Source organism: Pan troglodytes, chromosome 8 (assembly GCF_028858775.2).
Source record: "Pan troglodytes isolate AG18354 chromosome 8, NHGRI_mPanTro3-v2.0_pri, whole genome shotgun sequence".
NCBI lineage: Eukaryota > Metazoa > Chordata > Mammalia > Primates > Hominidae > Pan > Pan troglodytes.
Genome location: NC_072406.2, coordinates 29,845,439 through 29,870,722, shown reverse-complemented (window position 1 = coordinate 29,870,722; position 25,284 = coordinate 29,845,439). Strand labels below are relative to the sequence as shown.

At 38.9% G+C, this 25,284-nt stretch overlaps 1 protein-coding gene across 1 annotated transcript in view; it reads left to right on the top strand.

Annotated features, from left to right (window-relative positions):
• RSU1 (Ras suppressor protein 1) overlaps window positions 1-25,284 on the top strand; it is a 227,357-nt gene that overhangs the window by 107,007 nt on the left and 95,066 nt on the right. Inside the window, exon 8 of the mRNA XM_001151460.8 lies at window positions 15,667-15,799. Coding sequence (XP_001151460.4) covers window positions 15,667-15,799 — 133 coding nt within the window. The remainder of the gene's footprint in view (window positions 1-15,666; window positions 15,800-25,284) is intronic.

The window sequence follows — 25,284 nt, the reverse complement described above, 5'->3', positions numbered from 1 at the left end:
GTTGGAGAAATTCCTAATGTAGATGACAGGTTGATGGGTTCAGCAAACCACCATGACACATGTATACCTATGTAACAAACCTGTACGTTCTGCACATACATCCCAGAACTTAAAGTATAATAAAAAATAAAAAAAATTTAAAAAATTCTTTCATCAAAGAAAAGCTTAGGACCTGATGGCTTCACTACTGAATTCTACAAAACATTTGAAGAAGAACTAATAACAGTTCTCCTCAAACTATTCCAGAAAATTGATAAGCGGGGAGTATTTGTAAAATTTTATGAGGCCAGCATTACCTTGATTCCGAAACCAGACAATGATACAACAACAACAACAAAAAAACTACAGGTAAATATCTGTAATGTGAACATAGATGCAGAAATTCTTAATAAGATATTAACAAACTGAATCCAGCAGCACATTAAAAAGATCATTCACTGTGATCAAGTATTACTCATACCAGTGATGCAAGGGTAGTTTAACGTATGCAAGTCAATAAGTGTAATACATCACATTAACAAAAAGAGACAAAAACAATATGATCATTTCAGTAGATGCAGAAAAAGCATTTGACATCCTTCAACATTCTTTCATAAAAACTCAACAAATTAGTTATGGAAGGTATGTACCTTAACACAATAAAGGTCATGTATGAAAAACCCACAGCTAACATCATACTGAATGAGGAAAAGCTTTCTTTTAATATATGGAACAAGACAAGGATGCCAACTTCTGCTACTTCTGTTCAACATAGTACTGGAAGTCCTAGCCTAGGCCATTAGGGAAGAGAAATATATAAAAGGCATCCAAATTGGAAAAGAGGAAGTCAAATGGTCCTGTTTGCAGACATGATCTTACATATAGAAAACCGAATGGGAGAAAATTTTTGCAACCTACTCATCTGACAAAGGGCTAATATCCAGAATCTACAATGAACTCAAACAAATTTACAAGAAAAAAACAACCCCATCAAAAAGTGGGAGAAGGATATGAACAGACACTTCTCAAAAGAAGACATTTATGCAGCCAAAAGACACATGAAAAAATGCTCATCATCACTGGCCATCAAAGAAATGCAAATCAAAACCACAATGAGATACCATCTCACACCAGGTAGAATGGCAGTCATTAAAAAGTCAGGAAACAACAGGTGCTGGAGAGGATGTGGAGAAATAGGAACACTTTTATACTGTTGGTGGGACTGTAAACTAGTTCAGCCATTGTGGAAGTCAGTGTGGCGATTCCTTAGGGATCTAGAACTAGAAATACCCTTTGACCCAGCCATCCCATTACTGGGTACATACCCAAAGGACTATAAATCATGCTGCTATAAAGACACATGCACACGTATGTTTATTGCGGCACTATTCACCATAGCAAAGACTTGGAACCAACCCAAATGTCCAACAATGATATACTGGATTAAGAAAATGTGTCACATATACACCATGGAATACTATGCAGCCATAAAAAATGATGAGTTCATATCCTTTGTAGGGACATGGATGAAATTGGAAATCATCATTCTCAGTAAACTATCGCAAGGAGAAAAAACCGAACACCGCATGTTCTCACTCATAGATGGGAATTGAACAATGAGAACACATGGACAGAGGAAGGGGAACATCACACTCTGGGGACTGTTGTGGGGTGGGGGGAGGAGGGAGGGGGGAGGGATAACATTAGGAGATATACCTAATGCTAAATGACGAGTTAATGGGTGCAACACACCAGCATGGCACATGTATACATATGTAACTAACCTGCACATTGTGCACATGTACCCTAAAACTTAAAGTATAATTAAGACAAAAAACCAAAGGACTCTACTAAAGAACTGGTAGAACTAATAAATGAATTCAGTAAAGTTATGGGATACAAAATCAGCATACAAGAATCAGTAGTCTTTCTATATATTAACCATTATTAATATTAGTTCATTAACTATCTGAAAAAGAAATCAAGAAAACAGCTCCATTTACGATAGCTTAAAAAAAAAAAAAGATAATAGAAACAAAACCAAATTGAAAGCTCTCTATATTGAAACTCAAAAACTTTAACAAAAGAAATTGAAGAGGACACAAATAAATGGCAAGCTACTTTGTCTTCATGGTTTGGAAGAATTAATATAGTTAAGATGGCCATATCACCTAAAATGATCTACAGATTTGATACAATTCCTATCAAAATACTAATGACATTCTTTACACAAATAGAAAAAAAAATCCTAAAATTCATATGGAACCACAAAAGGTCCCAAATAGCCAAAGCAACCCTGAGCAAAAAGAAAAACCTGGAGGTATCACACCAACCAAGTTCAAAATGTACAGTGACTCCTAAAGAACTTAGATTTAAACTGTGCAGGCTCACTTTTATGTAGATTTTCTTCTGCTTCTGCCACCCCTGAAACAGCAAGACAAATCCCTCAACAGGAAGCCTACTCACCAGGAAGACAATGAGGATGAAGACCTTTATAATTCTCCACGTCCACTTAATAAATAATAAATATATTTACTCTTCCTTATGTTTTTCTTAATGACATTTTCTCTAGCTTTATTGTAAGAATATCGTATATAATGTATGTAACAGACAAAATATGTTAATCGACTATCTTATCCGTAAGGTTTCTGATCAATAGTAGGCTATTAATAGTTTTTTGGGGGAAGTCAAAAGTTGTTCAAGGGTCAATGCTACTACAAAGTTGAGGGAACCTAAACATGTTACTGGCTTTAAAACAGACGCATAAACCAGTGGAACAGAATAGAGAGCTGACAAATAAATTTACATACCTATAGCCAACTAATTTTTCTTAATGGTAGCAAGAACACACATTAAGGAAAAGACAAATCTCTTTAGTAAATGGTGCTGGGAAAATTGGATATCAACATGCAAAAGAATGAGTCTAGACCTCTACCTCTTACCAAAAAAAAGAAAAATCAAAACAGATTAAAATGTAAATGTAAAACCCAAAACTATGCAACTACTGAAAGAAAACAGAGAGGAAACTTTTCACAGCATTGACCTGGAGAAGGGTTTTTTAAACAAGACTTGAAAAGCAACAGGCAACAAAAGCAAAACTAGACAAACAAGATTACATCAAATTATAAAGCTTTTGCACAGCAAAGGAAGCTATTAACAGAGTGAAGAGGCACCTAGAGAATGAGAGTAAATATTTACAAACTATGTATCCGGCAAGAGGTTAATATTCAGAACATAACAGGATCATAACAGCAAAAAAAAAAAAAAACCTGATTAAAAAAATGGGCAAACTACCTTAATAGACATGTGTCAAAAGCAGACATACAGATGGCCAACATGTATATGAAAAAACGCTCGACATCAGTAATCATCAAGAAAGTGCAAATCAGAACCACGATAAAATACCACCTCACTCCAGTTAGCATGGCTATTGTTAAAAAGAGAAAATAAGGGTTGGCAAGGATGTGGAGAGAGGGAAACACATTGTTGGTGGGATTGTAAATTAGCCATTATGGAAAAGAGTATGGAGATTCTTCAAAAAATTAAAAATAGGACTACCATACAATCCAGCCATTGCATTACTAGGTATATATCCAAAAGAAATTACTATGTTGAAGAGAAAACTTCAACTCCCATGTTTATTGCAGCACTGTTTACAATAACTAAGATACATAATCAACCTAAGTGCCCATTAATGCAAGAATGAATACAGAAAATGTGTATATACATAATGGAATATTATTCAGCCATGAAAGTATGAAATCTTCTCATTTGCCACAATTGGATGAACCTGAAGGAAGTCATGTTTTGTGAAATAATCCAGACACAGAAAGACACATAACACATGATCTCACTCATATGAGATCTTTTTTTCTTAACAACAACAAAAACAGAGTTGGTATCCTTGAAACAGGAAGTAGAATAGTGGTTATCAGAGACTGGGAGGGGAGGGAAGAGAAGGAAGGATGCAGAGATGTTGGCCAGTGGATACATAGTTACAATTAGACAGTAGGAATAAATTTTGATGTTCTGTTACACAGTAGAGTGACTGTAACTAACAGTGAAATATTGTATATTAGGAAACAGCTAGAAGAGAGGCTTTCAAATGTTCCCACCACAAAGAAATAAGTGCATGAGGTGAAGAATACTAGCCACCCAGATTGGATAATTATATAGCATAGATAGGTATCAAAACATCAAATTGTACCCCCATAAGTATGTATAATTTCACTGTGTCAATTAAAATTTTTTCTAAAATTTTCTAAAATTATTTTTTCTAAAAAGACCACCCATGGAATGAGAGAAAATATTTGTAAATTGTATATCTGATAAAGGATTAAAATTTAGAGTATATAGAGAACTAAAACTCAACAGCAGCAACAATAAAAAACACAACCCAGTTGAAAAATGGCAAGGGACTTGAATAACTTTTTCCCAAGGAAGATACATAAATGGCCAATAAGCACATGAAAAAATGTTCAACATCTCTAGTCATTAGGGAAGTGCAAGTGAAAACTACAATGCTATATAATTTCATATCCATTAGGGTGGTTACTATAAAAAAATTTACAAATATTAAAAAGATGAGGTTGGGAACCCTTGTGCACTGTTGGTGGAAATGGAAAATTGTATGACAGTTTCTCGAAAAATTAAAACTACCATACGATCCAGCAGTTTCACTTCTGAGTATATTCCCGAAATAATTGAAAACGGTCTCAAAAAGATATGTGTACAGCCATATTTATAGCAGCATTGTTCACAGTAGCTAAAATGTGAATGCAGCACACATGTACATCAACAGATGAATGGATAAGCAAAATATGGTGTTTACATTTGGCCCTTCTTATCCACAGAGTCTGCATTCATGGATTCAACCAACCACAGATCAAAAACATTTGGGCTGGGTGTGGTGGTGTGTGCCTATAATCCCAGCTACTCAGGAGACTGAGGTAGGAGGATTGCTTGAGCCAAGAAGTCCACCACCAGCCTGTGCAACAGAGACAGCATCTCTCAAAAAAGAATCAGCCAATAAATAAATAAAATGTGTGGGGGCTGGGTGCAGTGGCTCACTCCTGTAATCCCAGCACTTTGGGAGGCCGAGGTGGGCTGATCATTTGAGGTCAGGAGTTCAAGACCAGCTTGGCCAACATGGTGAAACCCCATCTCTACTAAAAAATACAAAAGTTAGCTGAGTGTGGTGGCACTCGCCTGTAGTCTCAGCTACTTAGGAGGCTGAGGCAGGAAAATCGTTTGAACTGGGAAGCAGATGTTGCAGTGAGCTGAGATCACGCCTCTGCACTCCGGCCTGTGTGACAGAGCGAGACTCTGTCTCAAAAAAATGAATAAAATGCATGGGGAAAAAAAACAAAAATAGCAGAACAACAATTTTAAAGATACATATTTTAAAATATAGTATAAAATCATTTATGTCGCATTTACATTGTATTATAAATAATGTAGAGATTATTTAAAGCATACAGAGGATGTGTATAGGTTATATGAAAATTTACACTATTTTATATGAGAGTCTTGAGCATCTGTGGATTTTGACATCCACAGGGGTCCTGGAACCTGTCCCCCATGGATACTGAGAGATGACTGTATATACAGTGGAATATTAGCCTTTAAAAGGAAGTTAATTTTGACATATGCTACAACATGGACGAACCTTGAGGAAATTATATGAAGTGAAATAAGCCAGTCCAAAAGTAAAAATGCTGTATTATTCCATGTATATGAGATACTTAGAACAGTCAAAATCACAGAGATAAACGGAATGGTGGTTGCCAAGAGATAAGGGAAAGGAGAAATGGGGAGTTATTGTTGTATGGTTTTAGAATTAAGGTTTTACAAGATGAAAAAAAGTTATGGAGGCAGATGGTACAGTGGTGTTTGCACAAAATTACAAATGTATTAATATCACCAAACCATACCCTTAAAAATCATGAAAATGATAATTTTTATCCTATGTGTATTTTAATGCAAATAAAAAGTGGGGGAAAAATTAACCAGTCAACTAACAAAAGCAGAGTATATTTTTTTTTTAAAAATAACCAATTTAAAGTAGAACCAAAAAAACTAATCAAAAAGAAAAGAAAGTTTATTCACCTAATGCATTACCCCACTAGGGTGTTTTAATTTAAAAATAAAATTTCTGCAGGTAATAGGGCTTTCAGCCCAAAGGGAATGATTCTGATGACAGAATTCTGGGCCCTGTGAGGGAGGTGAGTGACTTGTTTTTGTGTATAACTCCCCAGTGCTCCTAAATCATCTCACATTATTGATTATACCAACAACATTCAATACCTTTTGAAAGGAGGGAGAAAATCTGTTAAGTGTCATGTACTGGAAAGACCAAGGCCTCTGAAAGAGCCAGATAAATTGGTTTTTAAATACCTGCCTGGCTGCCTACTAGTCACATGACCTTGAGTATGAATCCTAAACCCCCAAAATGGTAGTTGCTGCTTCTTAATTTTAAGATGAGATCATAATAATGCCTTCCATGCAAGATTATTGTGACACCCTGGAATAATGTATGCAAAGCTCCTGAAATGATACCTGGTATATGGTACATGTATAACAAATAAAAACCAATATTATTATGATAATGATGATTCTCCAGTTGGTGGGTTTTTATCCTTTGTAGAACTTGTGATAGTATCTAAAAATTCAGATTTCTTTTTCAGTACTCAAAATAGATTTAATTTTTTCTTTTATTTAAAATTTTAAAGTTCTAATGTTAAAAATTTTATCCTTGTGAAAGAAAAGGGATTTGATTTTCTTTTAGAGTGTGGTCCTTCGACCAGAAACACCATCATCCACTAAGAACTTGTTAGAAATGCAAACACTAGGGCTTCACCCAAGACCTATGAAACTAAAAACTCTGAAAGTTGTAGTCATTCTGTAAAAAATATTCTGATGCACACTCAAGTTTGAGAACGCCTGCTTCAATAAATCTGGGAAACAGAAAAGGGTAGCATTTATGATCTGTCATCCAAAAATAACCACTTTAAATTCTGAGATTTTTTTCCAGTCTTTTCTCTGTTCATATGCATATACACTTATATGTGTATTTCTTCTAGTCTTTTTCCTATACACCTGTGTATATATTTATGGTGTTTTAAAAAGTTAAGATCATGCTGTATAAGTTTTACAGCCTTCATTTTGACCTTCAATATTATGTCATGACCATTGCCCCATGTCATTAAATTTTATTTGAAAACATTTTTAATCATATGGCTACATATTATACCATGCTCTGAATTTCTCATAATTATGAACCAACCCCCTAGACATCTGAGTTGTTTCTAGTTGTTCAGAAGGACATAAGCAACACTCAGTTGAAAATCTGTATTCATAAATCATTGTTAATATGAGTATTTCCTCAGCATAAATTTATTACTAGGGTGGAATTACCAGGTCAAACAGTATGAACATTTTTACAACTCTTAATAGAAATTGCCAAATTGCTTTTCAGAGAAGAGGTGCCAGTTGGGATTCTAACCAGCAATGTAGGGAAAATGTTTGTCCATTCCTCTAACACAACCAGCGCTGCTGTATTAGTCTGTTCTCGCACTGCTATAAAGAAATGCCTTAGACTGGGTAATTTATAAAGAAAAGAGGTTTAATTGGCTCAGAGTTCTGCATGGCGTATAGGAAGCATGATGCTGGCATCTGCTCGGCTTCTGGGGAGGCCTCAGGAAACTTAAAATCATGGCAGAAGGCAAAGGGGGAGTGAGATGACTCACATGGTAGGAGCAGGAGCAAGAAAGGAAGTAGGGAGGTGCCCCACACTTTTAAACAACTAGATTTTGTGATTACTTGCTGTCACTAGAACAGCACCAGAGGGATGTTGCTAAATCATTCATGAAGGATTACTCTTATGATCCTGCCACCTCACACCAGGCCTCCCTCCGACATTGAGGTTTGCAGTTCGACCTGTGACTTGGGCAGGGTTGCAGATCCAAACGATATCATTCTGCCCCTGGCCCCTCCAAATCTCGTATTCTTCTTACATTGCAAAATATAATCATGCCTTCCCAACTGTCCCCCAAAGTATTAACTCATTCCAGCATTAACTCAAAAGTCCAAAGTCTCACCTCAGACAAGGCTGGTCCCTTCCACCTGTGAACCTATAAAATAAAAAATAAGTTTGTTACTTTCAAGATACAGTGGAGGTATAGGCATTGGGTAAATACTCCTGTTCCAGTAGGGAGAAATTGGCCAAAAGAAAGGGGCTACAGCTCCCATGGAAGTTCAAAACCCAGCACAGCAGTCATTAAATCTTAAGACATCAAAATTATCTCCCTTGACTCCATGTTCCACATTTAGGGCACTCTAATTCAAGAGATGGCCTTCCAAAGCCCTGGATGGCTCCCTGTGGCCTTGCAGTGTTTAGCTCCTGTGACTGCTCTATTGGGCTGGCGTTGAGTGCCTGCAGCTTTTCCCGGTGCAGGGTTCAGCCTGTCAGTGGATCTACCATTCTCTGGTCTAGAGGTTGGTGGCCCTCCACTGATAGCTCCAGTAAGGCAGTTCCTCAGTGGAGACTGTGTGTCTGTGCTCCAACCCCATATTTCTCCTTCACACTGCCCTAGTAGAGGTTCTCCATGAGGGCTCTGCCCCTGCAGCAGGCTTCTGCCTGGACATCCAGGCTTTTCCCTACATTCTCTGAAATCTAGGCAGAGGCTTCCCATCTTCAATTCTTTCACTCTGGGATTTGCCCAAGTCAGTGAATCGTTCTTGAGATCAGGAGCCAGATCCACCAGACTTTTGTCCATTATGTCCTAACATTACCTGAGCAATAAAAAGGAAATCTGGCAAGGAAAAACAAGATTGCCTCCCACATTTAGAAGAATGATTGAGAAATCCTAAATGAATGCCAGGTTTAAAACATAAATGATTTACTTAACAGCCATTTCAACTTGTAACATAAGGCAACCTTGGAGGTGACTGTTGAGGATGGCACTGTTCTGTTGCTGGTTAATTATATTTATAAGCAACTGAGAGCTTTTTCTATCCCTTCTTAACCTGGACCACAGATATCAAATGGCCAAGAAGAGCATCAGATGGAAGCAATGTAAAATGCTATTTTTCTTCTTTGGCATAAGGGCTTCTGGGCCTCTTCACACCAGCACACACTTAAATCAGGTGCTGCTTGTGTTGGAACCATTTGGTAGGGTGGTGGTTTTCTCTTTTTAAATCTTTTTGTGTGTGTGTGTGTGTGTAAGTTGTACTATCTTCCCCGACTAGATCCGAAGAGTAGCCGTTTATTTTAGTATGTATCTTAAAGCAGCAATGCAATGCATGCATTAAATGTACAGAATGCCTCTTTTAAAAATGTGTTGCTTGAAAGGCCAAGCAGACAGTTGTCAGAATGACAGTGTGGCCTTGCGTTCCCCACAGAATAAATTTGAGAGCTGTCATGAGACATCCCAGCTTACATTGCATTGATGATGCACAGAAAGAAAAGCAACCTCAGACCTAGATTCTCATTCCACTTAGGTTTTTAGACCGTCATCTACTACGCAGACAGAAGAGAATGGGCCACAAGCATGATGTTCGCTGCAATAGGCTATACTTAAATTAAAGGATACTGTTTTGTACCAATTAGTGTGCACCATGTGCTTTGAATTTGTTTTTGACCATTCCCTTTCAATGTACTTTAATCTTTTTTAATTATGAAAATAATCCATACTGTTAACATGGAATTCTCCAAATCGGTAATTAATGTTTATCCTTTGCTCTGCCAGTTCAACCTCCTGCCCTACCTTAATTTGAGAAAACCAACATTAATATTTCCCTTATTTGAGAAAATCAACCTTAAAAACTTAATATTATCCTTTTCTTCTTTTACACATAAACATTTAGTCATATACATATATGGATTTCTACTGTATTTTTTCAAAAATTGGTTGATAGCAAGCTTGGTAGATCCTCATTGTTTTAATTATAGTTACAGACCTCCCTCCAGGTCAGTGCATACAAATAACTCTATTTTAATAACTGAATAGCATTTCACAGTATGGCTATAGCACATTATTCTGCTTATCACCTGGTAATGAAATTTCCAGTTGTTTCCAATGTTTAGTTACTGCAGACACTGTCTATTACAATATGAGCATTTTATAGGCCTTCTGATCATTTTCCACTCAGTAAAGTGTGTTCCTAAAGAAGTGAAAAAGTAGGAACTTTCCAGAGTCGGCCATTTGTCTGTAATCATGCACTGCTATAATTAGTAGCCTAGCACATGATAATGAGAATTATGGAGACTTATGTGTAGAATCTTTGTCTATGTGGGAGAGTCCCTAAATGTAGCTTTTATTTTGTATTGGAGTCATTTGTGGTTCGCTTCCATGTGAGGATTCGCCGCAGAGAGGAGGTGATCTTTCAGCTGTTATTATGTCCCATCTCGATCCTTTCTGAGCAAATCAATTGCTTGGTTTTGGACAAATCTAGTATAGTAATGATGGACTATACCCAATCAGCCACTTTTTTTTAGTTTTACCTTGTTAGACCACAATCTTAGATATTTATGAGTGAATGCGAGAGCATGGCTTTTGGAGTGCATTAATTTAAAAAAGCTCTCTGTGGTACCATTTTGAAATTAGGAAGAGAGGGAATGCTACTTTGATGACGTGAAAAATTTGCCCAGATCGCCTCGATTGCTTACTATGTGATAAATGGTGCTGCTAGCCACATGTTTCAGGATTTTGAATCCTCAGGAAGAATTCTTAGAGTGTGATTATGGAAACAACCAATTTCCATAAGTGAAAATGAGCATGCTTATTAATGGGGCTGCAATTGTCTATTGCATTCAATCACATTTATAACCAGCAAGGAGAGTGAGTGTTTTGCATGATTTAATGTTTACACAATTGCAGTTGCATGGCAAAGCTTGCTGTACTAGAGGCTTTGGAAAGAAGCATATGTGGTCCTTTTGCAGGTAATAAAATGGAAAATCCAATTTGCAATTGCAGAATAAGCCTCTGAGTGATATACGATCTTCATAGCAGCATCGGTCAGAGGGTCACTGCTAATCACGGCGCTGCCTGGCTTCCCCAGTGGCCTGCGCCTTCCGACTGAGGAGTGAGCAAAGTGAATCTGTGTCTGGGAGCCAGCCAGCGTGTCTGTAGATGCACCACTTTCTAGCTTATTAGATCCTCTTTGTCACAGTGCTTAATCCTGCTGCCTGATCCTTGTTAGAACACCACCAGAGCGCCGCTCAGCCTTCTAATAAAGGGGATGGGTGAGGGCTCCTAACTCAACGCACTGAAGCGTGTGGCGTCAGAGCGATTGCAGGCTGACTGACAGCGGGGTGAGATGCTTCCTGCATGTTATTACTTAAAAGGGAACCTACCTCCGACAGCTGACAGACGGGCTCTGCCGAGGCAATGGTAACTTGTTGCTAGGCCAGTATGAGTCGGGTGTCATCTTTTCACACAATATAATGGCCAGCTTTACTCTAATTATATTAACCCTCTTCTGAAATTGCTTCATCCCCAACTGGTGCAGAGTGAGGCAAGAGAACCCAGAGACAAATCACTTGCTGGGAGGATTGCAGCGCTACAGAAACAGGTATTGTGTTATCCACCGGCGACATTAAGTTGAAAAACAAAACAAGCATGCCCTATTATAGCAAGTCCCAGTTCTAACTCCAAAGAGACATTGCTCTGTTTCGCTCGCGCAGTTTCCATTTCTGTCATTTATAATAGTTTCCTCCTTTAAGGTTTGCCACGGACATTATACCTGGGTTTCATGGCTCTTTGTTAAAAAGAAAGAACAACATCATACAAGAAGCTTTTTTCTTTTCTTTTTTTTCCCCAGTGAACCCTAATCATTCTTTTCTATTAGGCTCTTAAGTTCATGTAGCTTTAGGAAGCACTTGTGGATTTAATTTAGTAGCATTGCTTGATACTGAAGTAAGTAAATGAGGGTGGGGAGGGTAACCCAGTCATCTGTCCCCTCCTTCCCACTCCCCATCCCAGCTAAAATATGCAGATGGGTTGGAAGTGATGTAAGTGAAGATGATCGTGAATAGCCTGTGGTCCTTTCTGTTAACTCTGACTTGTAGACATCAGCATGTGACTCCTTTTCCCTTAAGGGAGTATGTCTAGCTCGCATCCAGCGTCTCCTGTGTGCTCCAGTTAGCAGCCGTCATTAGCAATCTGTGATGCCTCTGCCGTCTCCACTGACAGCACCTAAATAGAGACATCACTTGGGATTGACAGATCTCCAGGGGGTTACAGGCTTCAGACAAAAGGGCCCAGAGAACATGGCTGACCTTTCTTGGCATTATTCTCCTTCCATGAGTGGCAGTCAGGGAGCATAGAACTTTAGTACATTATTTTCAGAGGATTACCACTGAAAAGACTGCATACTTAGTAAGATGCTGTTAATAAGTTAACAAGAGGCTGTGTGCGTTCCAGAGTGGTTTTGCAGGCTGTCACTAGTAGAACACGAATGCTTCTTTCCCGCAGAAATACGTACCTATTCCTTAAGTTCAAGGAGGGGTCTTTAAAACCAGCTTTACTCATAACATACCTTCAGTTTCGGATGATCGGGCAAGGCTTGGGACTCGGCGGAAGGGAGCTTGTGATGCAGGCTAGAAAAGAGGAGTCTCTTCCCCTCATTATCCCAAGCAAGTCTTCCCAGGGAAAATTTGAAATAGCTGAGACTTGTGTGTGTCATCCTTCCCGGATCCTTTCCCTGCTCCACGTTGTTCTCATGCTTGCCAAGGGCCCTGAAAATACAGTGTGGTGAGAAATGCTGCTCTGTGCCCAAATGTAGCTGACTTCCCTCCTCTTCTCCCTCTTCCCAAAGTAAAAAAAAAAAAAAAAGGTGTGTTCCTGCAATCCCCCCTCTGAACCAGATGTTAAAAGCAAAGCAGTTGTGTAAATGATTGAAAATCCTGGACGCTTCTTCAACAGAATAAAATTCTACCAACTAGAAGTTCTGACTATATTTCTCATTAGGATAACCAATTTTGCATTAGAAGGAAAGATATTTAGGGCAAAATACTCACTAACTAGAAAATCCCCTTAGCTTAGGAATTCATTTCTGTCCTATTCCATAAATATGTAGTTTATACTTTTCATGGCTTCTGCTGCTTTTTTTTCATCTACTTTGCAATACACATATTTTTTCTTTTTCTTTTTTTTTTTTTTTTTTTAAGACAGTCTTGCTCTGTTACCCAGGCTGGAGTGCAGTGGTGCCATCTGGGCTCACTGCAACCTCCGCCTCCCAGGTTCATGCAGTTCTCCTGCCTCAGCCTCCCAAGAGGCTGGGACTACAGGTGCGCACCACTGTGCCTGGCTAATTTTTGTATTTTTAGCAGAGGCTGGGTTTTGCCATGTTGGCCAAACTGCCATGTGGTGTCGAACTCCTGACCTCAAGTGATCCACCAGCCTCGGCCTCCCAAAGTGCTGGGATTATAGGCATCAGCCACCACTCCTGGCCAAGAATACCCATATTTTTTCCAAACACCTCAAGTTTATTTTTTTCATAGTTGATTCATGCTGATGTCTGTGGGCAGAGATTAGAGGCAGGAAGATGACAAGATGTAAGCTTAGGTTGTTTCTCAGGTGAATGTTTTAAGAGAGATATATTGAGCTGCAGCACTACCATTCCCAGCTGATGAGGGCATTGCTGCACCGTGGTCACTGTTGTCCGGTTTGTAACCCCTTCCCTTACTAGTCCTGCCCCCTGTGCACAATGGGCAACATACCATCGTGCACATAAAATACGACACATCAGAAATAGACTTGTTTTTAAATGGATGGCTTCTTTCCAGGAATGTATATTATATTCATTTTTAGGAAAAGGAAAAATTGGAGGAAAAAACCATGAAGGAATTATATGGAAGGCAAGATAAATTAAGTGCAGCAAACTAGATTTTAAGAGGAAATAAGAATTATAGAGAAATGTAAACAAGGGGTCAGTTTCATTCTTGGGACTCTAAAAACCCCCTCCCTAAGTAAAGATAAAAACAAAGATCAATGGCAGCCCCTTGCCAACAAGATGAAACCCAGGTGAGATACTCAGCTAAGCAGAATGCATACCACCCCTGGGTTTTCATTCGCCCTAGGCAGCTTTCTGACTCATGGTTTAGAGAATCAAGCTCACTAATTTCCCAAGTGACTTAATATCTGACTAACGATGTTTAACCATTAAGATGAGGAAATTGACAACATTGATAATCTTGGAGAGAAATGGATCTGCTTATTTTTGTACCAAGCGCCAACAAATTCTTAGTAGCTTTGGAAAGATGATGAATTACTCTCTCTTGATATTTAGTAGTGTCTGTTTTCTTAAAAAGATTTTGTGAAATTGTAGTCGTTTTTCTTTTCTTTGTTTTTCTGAATAGTTGCAAGTTCATAGAACAAAAAGGAAAGATTCAAAGTATCTATTATTTTGTTTTAACAAGCAATATTGCATTATCTTCCGCATAAAAAAATTCATTTATCCTTTCATTTCCAAAGCTCATATCAGCTAGGCAGTGATTTGCTTTGTGCTATACTTGCATCCCAGGATATGTTTTCATTTTCCTGAGTTACCATCTATGAAAACATAGGCAGTAGAACCTGGGAACAGCAACAGCACGTAACTTCGGTTGTGTCTTAGCAAAAATCTTTGCTGTGTCTCTAGGTTCAAACAGTACCAGGCCATGGACGAGAAGTCTGAAAATTGATTTCCTCAGTAGGACTTTTAGGGACAGACCTTCACATATATCCCTGCTGCCTAACCTCTCTTTCTCTGCTTCTTGCTTTCATAGGCGAGCACATTTTAGGAAGTTCTTTCACACATTGCCTTTTCCATTTTTGAATATATCAAAAAGAAAAAAAAAACAGTCAACTGGTCATTAACAGAGGATATCCAGATGAGGCATGCTTGCTGGCTTTTTTATGCTACCTTCATTAACTCAACCTTATCTAGATTGGTATGTAATCTGATGGCCTCACCAGACACTGTAGAAGGTGTATGAGATTGAGCATCAGCTTGAAATCTTCATGCTGGCTTTTTCTGATCTTGGGCATATTAGTTAATTTCCTTAAGTTTCCATTTCTTCACCTATAAAGTAATATTAGTATCTGACCTTCCAGATTGCTGGAGAATGAAATGAGGAATGATTTTAAAAGGTAATTAGTCTTTATCACTGCCATGTTAATGAGATTCATTTAGGGCTGATTCCGAGATGTGCTTATGCTCTTATACTTGAGTAACAACGGTTTGGCTTGGGTAATATTCCTGTCTTTCTCCATTCATATGCTTTCTTGATTGGTGAAAAAAGTGGTGTTGATCAGATTGGGCCCAAGATCAGCCAGGACAAGGCATGATGCATACTGACATGGTCAAGATAGAATTTTAAATGGTTTTCATATTATCACTTCTCTTAATCTTGAACAAGTCATTTTTGTCTCTGCAGCAAATACCTCCTTCCCTCTGCTCTGCTTTTCTTTTCCATCTGTCTTCTTTCTTCCTTCCTTTGTTCTTAATTTCTGGGGCCAAGGTACTGTCATGACTGTGTACCTGTGATGACTTGGGTTAAGAAATTTAAAAGACATCAAATGATCCAAGAGGCACTTAGGGTTTGATTTAGGGTACTTAGGCTGTGATTACTGAGAAGGACTTCTCAGACCTGATCTGTATTGGATGAAGTGACCTTTACTTTTTTTTTTTTTTTCCTCCCAGGAAACTTGGATTTAACTGGCCAGAAGCAGGTATTCAAAGCAGAGAACAATCCCTGGGTGACCCCCATTGCAGACCAGTTCCAGCTTGGCGTGTCCCATGTTTTTGAGTATATCCGTTCTGAGACATACAAATAGTAAGTAGACTCTGATTTTCTGAAATAGTAGACTGTGATTTTATAGTATTTATAATTACGCCTTTAAAAATATTATGTGACAGTATCCTATTGATGGCAGTTAGCACTTAGCATTTTAAAATGTTTTATTAAAAACTGCATGTCGGCCAGGTGTGGTGTGGCTCACACCTGTAATCCTAGCATTTGGGGAAGTCGAGACTGGAGGATTGCTTGAGCCCAGGAGTTTGAGACCAGCCTGGGCAACATAGCAAGACCCCATCTCTACAAAAGAAAAAGTAAAAGAAATTATCCAGGCATGGTAGTGCATGCTTGTCATTGTAGCTATTCTGGAGGCTGGGTTGGGAGGATCACTTGAGCCCAGGAGATTGAGGCTGCACAGAGCCGTGGTCATGCCCTGCACTCGAGCCTGGATGAGAGAGCAAGACCCTTTCTGAAAAGAAAAAAACAAAAACAAGAAAAAACAGCATGTGGTCATTGTCTCTATTTGTAAATTGTTTTTTATTGATATTTTCAAGGGGATTTTTACCGATTTTCTTTAGAGAATTTTTGAGGTATTAAATTAGTTGAATATTCATGGCACTAAGGAAATTCACCATTCAGATCAGAACATATTTTTTTTCTTCTGTGAATGCAAAGAATTACAAGTGTTCTGAACAAAATTGTTAAGCAGTTTATTTAGAAAATCAGTAGAGAGTACTAGCAATGCGTCATTCTATTATAGAGAAGCTTGTACTGTAGTGAGATGATAATCTCTTAGAGAAAAGGAAAAGGCAGGAGAGGAAGCGGAATCTGCCAGCCTGAAGTCACAGCATCCAAATACCTCAAGTCCTCACTCCAGGTGAAAGGAGTCTATGCAAAACTGTCCCAAAAACCTCACCATTCCTGCTTCTTTCTTCCTCCATGTGTCAAGGTTGAAAGAAATTCTGCCACTTCCACGTGCTTCTGTTGTTATATGTACCATCATTATTTTCCTACCTTATCCCAGCCCCCAGCTGCAAAACAAACTGTCATTTATCAAATGCTTGCCTGACCCCAAATGCTGAGATCTGGTATAATTTTAAGCATATACAAAAAAGACAAAAACATCCCTAGTCAAATGTAATCTGTTTTTGTGTCTGACATCAACTTTTAAATTTTATTTTTTAATTAATTAATTTATTTTTTTTAAGAGACAGGGTCTCACTGTATTGCTGGGCTGGAGTGCAGTGGCACAATCACGGCTCACTGCAGCCTCAAGCGCCTGGGCTGAGGCAATCCTTCCATTTCAGCCTTCCAAGTAGCTGGGACTACAGGAGCACACCACCATGCCCAGCTAATTTTTTAAATTTTTTGCAGAGACGGGGTCTCCCTTTGTTGCCCAGGCTGGTCTCAAACTCCTGGTGTCAAGCAATCCTGCTTTCATCTTCCAAAGTGCTGGGATTACAGTCATGAGCCACCATGCCCAGCCTGGCACCAACTTTTGAGAATTTAACATCCCAACTATTGGAAGAAAGCTAGAAGATTGCTAAAGGTCACATTTAGTTAAGAGTTTCTTTTCTTTTTTTTTTCTTTGGTATCAGAAATATGTCCCACACTCAAGAAAACCCTGTGAATCTGTGCCAGGCCAGTGGGTCGGGATTGATTGGCAGGGCAGAGCCTCTGCGCAGAAGTGGCTGGCTGCATTTCTGCAGTCTTGCAGCCTGAGCACCATGCTCCTGGTCAAACATTTAGCACTTGCTGTGGCCATGTTTCCACCAGACAGAAACAGAGAAGACAAGCTGTAAAGAATAATGGCCGGCCTGAGCATGGTGGCTCACGCCTGCAACCCCAACACTTTGGGAAGCCAAGGCGGGTGGATCACTTGAGGTCAGGAGTTTGAGATCAGCCTGGCCAACATGGCGAAACTAAAAATACAAAAATTAGCTGGGCATGGTGGAGGGGCACCTGTAATCCTAGCTACTCAGGAGGCTGAGGCACAAGAATCACTTGAGCCAGGGAGGCAGAGGTTGCAGTGAGCTGAGATCGTGCCACTGCACTCCAGCCTGGGCGACAGAGCAAGATTCCACCCCAAAAAAAAAAAGAAAAAAGAACAATGGCCTTAAAATGAAATACACTAAAATTGCCAAAATGATACCGTATCCTCCTATATAAAAGCAATGTAAAGCATGGCTTAGATTACTTTAGACAATACTATGACACTTACAGTATAAGTCTAAAGACTTACCTTAAGGATAAAATGAGATAGGTATAGGATGTGTATTAATTGTTTCATAAGCCATATAGATATGTACAGTTATTACAGATTCAATTTTTTTAAAAAAAAATACGAATGTAGCTCACCCTTAGAAATTAGTTAATTATGAAAATGTGTGAAAATATAGTCACAAATTAGCAGATGATTGTTTATCTTCTTTGTAAATTGTTAATCATTGCTATCATGAGTTTTAGATGGGCTCTAATTTTTTCTTAGTAAACAGGAAGCTATTTAGAGCTTGGTTTGTATGGTATCTTGAAGAAAGTCATTCTGTATATGATAGTATACAGAAAAATGCATGAACAAACTCCTAGCCATCTGGAATTAGAGGAAATTCTCTGTTTATTATTCTGGTTAACAATTTTTAGTTTTCCATAGATCAGTTTATAATTTACAGAGGATGAGAATACATTGCATATGAAAGTGCTTTTAATTTTAAAAGATTAAATTGTGAGTTTCTGGATTTTGTATTACCTCAAAGTAATTATTAGGCAATTAATCACCATTCTGCACTGTTACAGACTATTTTAACTGATTTGTATGTGGTTAGGATTCTGGATAAATGAGAGGTATCTATAACATAATTGGTATATCTGTTTTTATGTCTGTTATTAGCATCCTATTTTGGGGGGTTGGCATAGTCTAAGCAATGTGTCTGCTAACTTTTTGTTTCATTTCCTCATGGAGCCTTGGATTACCTTTTATGCAGTTAAGTCAACATTAAAAAGTTTCAGTAGGCTGGGTGCGGTGGCTCACGCCTATGATCCCAGCACTTTGGGGTGAATTGTGGGGTGATTCACCATGAGGAGGGTGAATAACTTGAGGCCAGGAGTTCAAGACCAGCCTTGCCAACATGGTGAAACCCCATTTCTACTCAAAATACAAAAATTAGCCGAGTGTGGTGGTGGGTGCCTGTAATCCCAGCTACTTGGGAGGCTGAGGCAGGAGAATCGCTTGAACCTGAGAGGTGGAGGTTGCAGTGAGTTGAGATAGATGGCGCCACTGCACTCCAGCCTGGGTGACATAGTGAAACCGTGTTTCAAAAAAAAAAAAAAAAAGAAGCAGCAGCAGCTTCAGTAAGCACCGGAGAGCCATTGCCTCCTTTCCATGGGGACCAGCTGGTTCCATAACGGCTGCTTTTAGGGGCATCTACATGATCCTCTGCTGGGAGGTCACAAGGTACATGAGCTATGCTAGGGCAGAGGCCTGCTGTGAGTTCTCTTCTCTCCTCCTTGGGAAGGAGAAGAAGGTTGGTTACTTTGGGTATTTCAGTTTTTTTGTCCTTCTCTCATTCTCCTGTAGCAGCTGTCGTCACCCCTTTGTCAAACATACTAGCCCAAAATATGGACTGTTAGCTGATAAGACAATAAGTCAAACTCTTAGTCATTTAAAAAAAAAAAAAAAACTGCACAAAAATGCCGCTATTGTGTTTCACCAGATTAACACAGACTGATTTTCAAAATTAAGGGCCTCCTTTATATGAATAGATCTGTATTATATTAAGTATATCCTCATACAATTAGAACCCAACTCAACTCTTTGTTTGAAGCAGCCATTTCATAATTAGGGGATTTTTAGTATCCTATCTGAAAAATATTATGCAAATTAGCAGGTATTTGGCTACTTTTTAAAAACGTTTTACATGTGGTAGCCTTCGGGGGGCGGCAGTTTATTCATGATACTCATAGTTTTTTTAAAAAAGCAAATTTCACATTCATTGCCTTAGTTTTTGATCTTCTAGTCTAAAACTTATTATAGTTCCTAATTTTCACTTCGTCTCTGTTGTTTAAGCCGCATACTTCCCCTTTATTAAAAAGAATCCTTACTTATATATTTATCAGTGTCTGTGTGTTGCGGATATGTATTTATCTGTCTATCTTTAAACTACCATGAAAACATACTTTTGGTTTTGGCACTTAAAACGCCTGTGAACCTCCTCCTCCTTCCCCCACCCCAACCCCTTTTTTCTAACCAGTTAACCCATTACCTAAATGAGAGGAATAAAGAACTAAAAAACTTACCGGAATATTTTCTTTTCATTCACGTCTGTGATCGGCATTCACGGTGACCTTCATCAGAGCACGTCCTTAAGTTCTTCTGAGTCTAGGGCAGAGAGGATGGATGGTCTGATTTATAGGCTCTAATGGACTCCAAGAGGAGACATGGATACTTGAAAGAAAACAATGAATTCAGTGTGTCAGCAGAATTAAAATACTTGGAGATGACTTAGCTTCATGAAGATGGGAACTTGTTCCATTAAGCAGGAGGGGTGTGGCTGGAAGGATGGTGAGGTATAGTTCTTCAGAGACTGCTCTTTGGAGTAACATTTTGGGCATTAATCACGGCCCCTTCATCATGTCTCAGGTGGAAGCTGCTGTCTCTTCATCTTTCGTGCCTTCCACAGGGGAACGTGTTGGCTGGTGTCATTGAGTTGCCGGTTAACATAAAATGATGAGCTTGGTTGGGTCGTTGAAGCTCACATCCTACATGCTCCGTTGTGTTTTTAAACTGTTGCTGAGTTATACAATTACCTGTTAACTCTTTATTTGATGGTGGTTGTCTCTTCGACCTCTTTTATTTCTTTGAAGCAGAATTATGATGGAATACTCATCACTTAAGTTTCCAGAAGGTAGATTTTTTTCCCCCAGGAGAGGCAGTCAAGTTGAAGTCAGCACCCTTGACAAGATCCTTTGTGAAAGGGGGTAACTCACACTTTGCACATTTCCATCGAGGGACGTGGATAGCAACTGCAAGCCATTTTAAAAGCTGACAAGTTAACTCTTGTCAACAAGTTAACAAAAGAGGTTTGACAAATGTTAGGTTGGAAATGCTTCCCTTGAAAGAGGTATTTGGCAAACAGACGTCATCATGAAAACTGCAATTTGCCAAGCATGGCAGTCCTAAAGCCTCATTTCCAGCATGGCATCACTCACAAGATGCTTCCTCGTCATTCTGCCTGTCTTTTCACCTTTCTTTTCTCTCTCCGGAAAAGTTCCCCACTCATTTGTGTTTTCTGTGTTCCGTTTTTTTAACCTTAAATGAAAGACCAGCCATACTATTATTCATATTAGTTAACAGAAACATTTTAACAAAGCAGTCTTTGGTGAATGGTGGGAAACCATGAGATAAAAGCTGAGAATTCCTCTTTATTAGAAATCTAGCCAAATAAATCATCCTGTTTGATTTATAAGGAAACATTCTTTTGGCTGTTGGTTGTTGTTTTTCACATTGTTTTACTTGTGGAATTAAAGCTAATTAATGTTTTATTTTTCTTCTGCACGCTGTGCAAACCTGTTACAAGCTATAATGGACGTACATGGGCTTTATTAAACAACTACTATATCCTCTAGTGACTGCTGAGTCAGTGGCCTAGAAATTCTTTAAATAACTTCACTGATACAACCAGTCCACCACAAGGCTAGGGCATTTCAAACCTAATAGGTGAGCCCATTCATTTTAAAACGGCCCTTCACTGTAGGAAATTATCTCTAAGAAAAACTTAATAAACATCTGATGAAGTATAAATGGGTGCACAGAGCTAGCAGATGGTTTTATAAATATCTTCACAAAGATGGAGGAGAGGGTTAAATTTCCAGGATCTTTCTAGTGGTTAGTAAATTGAACATAGTGACAATCAGTATGTAGAACAATGTAGACTCTTCTTTTTCATTGCTGTATCTGAAAATAGCTCAAATTAAGCCACAGAAAAACAATTTCTGTGTAGTAGACATGAAAATGAAGAACTGTTTTTCTGTAAAGATTTTTTTTTTTTTTTCCTTAGGGACACAGTATCACTTTGTCACCCAGGCTGCAGTGCAGTGGCACCATGATAGCTCACTGCAGCCTTGATCTCCAGGGCTCAAGCAATCCCCCTGCCTCAGCTTCCCTAGTACCTGGGACTACAGGCACACACCACAACGCCTGGCTAGTTTTCTATTTTATTTTTTTGTGGAGACTGGGGGTCTTGCTATGTTGCCCAAGCTACTCTCAAACCCCTGGCCTCAAGAGATTTTCCTGCCTCAGCCTTTCAAAGCGCTGAGATTACAGGCATGCACCACAGCACCTGGGTTTTAACATAAAGGTAGTTTTTACATTTTACAAGTTGACTGTATTCTCTTCCTGGTGATATATATTTTCTTTATGAATGGTACATATTTGTATTATTTTTTCTTTTTTTGAGACGGAGTCTCGCTCTGTCGCCGAAGGTGGACTGCAGTGGCGTGATCTGGGCTCACTGCAAGCTCCGCCTCCCGGGTTCACGCCATTCTCCTGCCTCAGCCTCCCGAGTGGCTGGGACTACAGGCGCTCGCTACCACATCTGGCTGATTTTTTGTATTTTTTTTAGTAGAGACAGTGTTTCGCCTTGTTGGCCAGGATGGTCTTGATCTCCTGACCTCGTGATCCGTCCACCTCGGCCTCCCAGAGTGCTGGGATTACAGGCCTGAGCCACCACGACTGGCCTATATTTTCTTTTTTAAAGTTGAAAATGCATTATCACATTTTATCCATAATATGTGACTCAAAGTTTTGGCATCTGTGGACCTATTTGCAAGAAAATATGTTGCATTTAACCAGTATTGCTAAAAAGTATCAGAGAAAAGGGTAACCCATATAATATGTTATATTTGGGGTGTATTGTGTCACATCTCTTATTTCATGTTAACTTCAATGACAAAATTAGGTAGCATCACAGTTTAAAACACAAAAAACTCCAGAATGTTTATTCTACTGAATAAAAGTAAGCCAATATGTAATATTAACTTTTGAAGGCTGGGTGCAGTGGCTCGTGCCTGTAATTCCAGTACTTTGGGAAGGCGAGGCAGGAGGATCACTTGAGCCCAGGGAGTTCAAGACCAGCCTGGGCAACATAGTGAGACTTTGTCTGTACAGAAAATGAAAAAAAATTAGCCGTGCATGGTGGCACATGCCTGTAGTCTCATCTACTTGGGTGGCTGAGGTGGGAGGATGCCTTGAGCCCAGGAGGCCAAGGTTGCAATGAGCCAAGATCACACCACTGCACTCCAGCGACAGAGTGAGACCCTATCTCAAAATAATAATAATAATAATTTGGTTTTTTGTTTAATGGCTCAACTGTTCCTGTATGTGATCATGAGGTATCAGTTACCCTGCTAAACTGATACCTCCCTCTTTAATATGTCAGGAGGAATACAGAGGATGTAAGGAAGAATACGTAAGTTCTTACTCTCTTCCAAGTGTTGTGATAGATTGCTTAGTGTATTTTGCATTTAAAGGATTTTTTTTTCTGCCTTGTAACTTGGTTAACACTATTATTCATATATACTTCACAGGTAACTAGTATTTTTCCCTTTTTTGCATTTTCATAATTTATTCAATATATGATGTTTTCACAGGCTTTTGAGGCTTTACTTTTCTGTAATTTTATATCTCATGCAAAATGGTTCAGTTTTTTAAATGGAAGGTGCTTGTTCCCATTTGATATTTCCAGGACACTTGGATTCTGTGAGTTAAGTTGGGAACTTCCATCCCCTAATCCTATGAAGGTCAAAGGTGAAACTCTACTAGGGCTTAAAAACCAGCTTCAGGAGACTAGCTGTATTCCTGAAGACATCTAGTAAGACTCCATTTTATACGTGTCCTACTCTGGAGTGTTTTTCACTGTGATATGCAATAGATGCAAATAAAGACTTGGAAAATGTACCCTCCCATATCCACGTTGCTTTCTTCACTACTTCCCTCTGGTCCTCTAATGTGGTCAATCCTCCGGCACTCTGTGCTTGCCTGGGAGCTCTGACTGGGACCTGGTAGGCTCAGGTTTGACCAGTGAGAAAAAACTCTATGCTCCCTGCCTTTTTTACTCAAAGCAATTTGCATTTTATTCAATGACTAGTGTACTTATCTTTGAAGAGTTGTGGATAACTATTAGAGGGGCATAGGGGAAAAAAACTACAGCTGCAACATCAAAGGGAGAAGAGAGATTTATCCTGAACCTTGCACTACAAAAGGCTTTTCCATAGGACTTTAAAGAGTAAAACTATCTCAGTCTCTCTCTGTGTGTGTCTCTCTCCTCCTATTCCAGTCCCCTCTTTCCCCTGTTCCCTTCTCCATCCCCCTCACTTGATTGTTGACTGTCGAGCCTGCATTTGGCATGCCTTATACATCTCCTAAAGTGGAGCATGATACATTACAGTATCAATTTAAGGTAAATAGAATGTAGATAATTTGTCTCACTTGACAGAAGCAAAATAAATATCAGCTAGACTCCATCCATACTCCAAAAAACCCAAAATGTGTCAGATTACGTTCTCTTCAAGAGGAGCTATTCTTAGCTCTTTTTTTTGGATGCTATTCATTTGATATAATCATATTGAACTATTGGATATTGACCTCAGTGAAATGAAATTGGTCAGCTCTACATATTGATTATTAACTCCCAGGAATCTTAAAAGTTCAATGCTTGATGCTTTCTATTCAGCTGAGATGAATTATTGCCTGCATTTGCTGTTTTTATTTGAGAGATAAATTTAAAAGTGGCGCTTTTATAATCAAAACTGTTTGTGGTTTCTAATCTCTACACAGTAATAACTTGTTTTATTACATGCTGGTTTTTTATTGAACTCTGGTTTCTTATCCTGGCCAGGCATTGTTGGAGGTTTTGTGGGGTTTTTTAAATTTTTAATTTTGGGCATTTAAGGGTTCTTCTGTGTTGTCAGTTATTTTAGATTAAAATGCAAAATGCTATGAAAGGAGTTTCAATCAACTTTATCAGATAAAAAACTTAAATGTGAGTTATGTTCACAGGCATTTATCCATGCCTCAATGTATTCATCAAGCATTAAGGAAATAACTTTCCATATTTTGTTCTACTGTGTTTGCATATTATTTGTTTATAAGACTCTTGATATTTTTTAAAATGTAGTCAAGAATAAAATATTATTTTCCACTTTAATAGTTCTCTCTGAGACGCATGTACCAGAGCGACTCCATCTTGAATGGTAACTGAGTAAAAAGAGGCTGAGACCTGCTGGGCTGCATTCCCAGATGGTTAAAGCATTCTAAGTCACAGGGTGAGATAGGAAGTCAGCACGAAATACGGGTCATAAAGACCTTGCTGATAAAACAGGTTGCAGTAAAGAAGCTGGCCAAATCCAACAAAACCAAGATGGTGATGAGAGTAACCTCTGGTCGTCCTCACTGCTACCCTCCCATCAGCACCATGACAGCTTAGAAATGCCATGGCAATGTCAGGAAGTTACCGTATATGGTCTAGAAA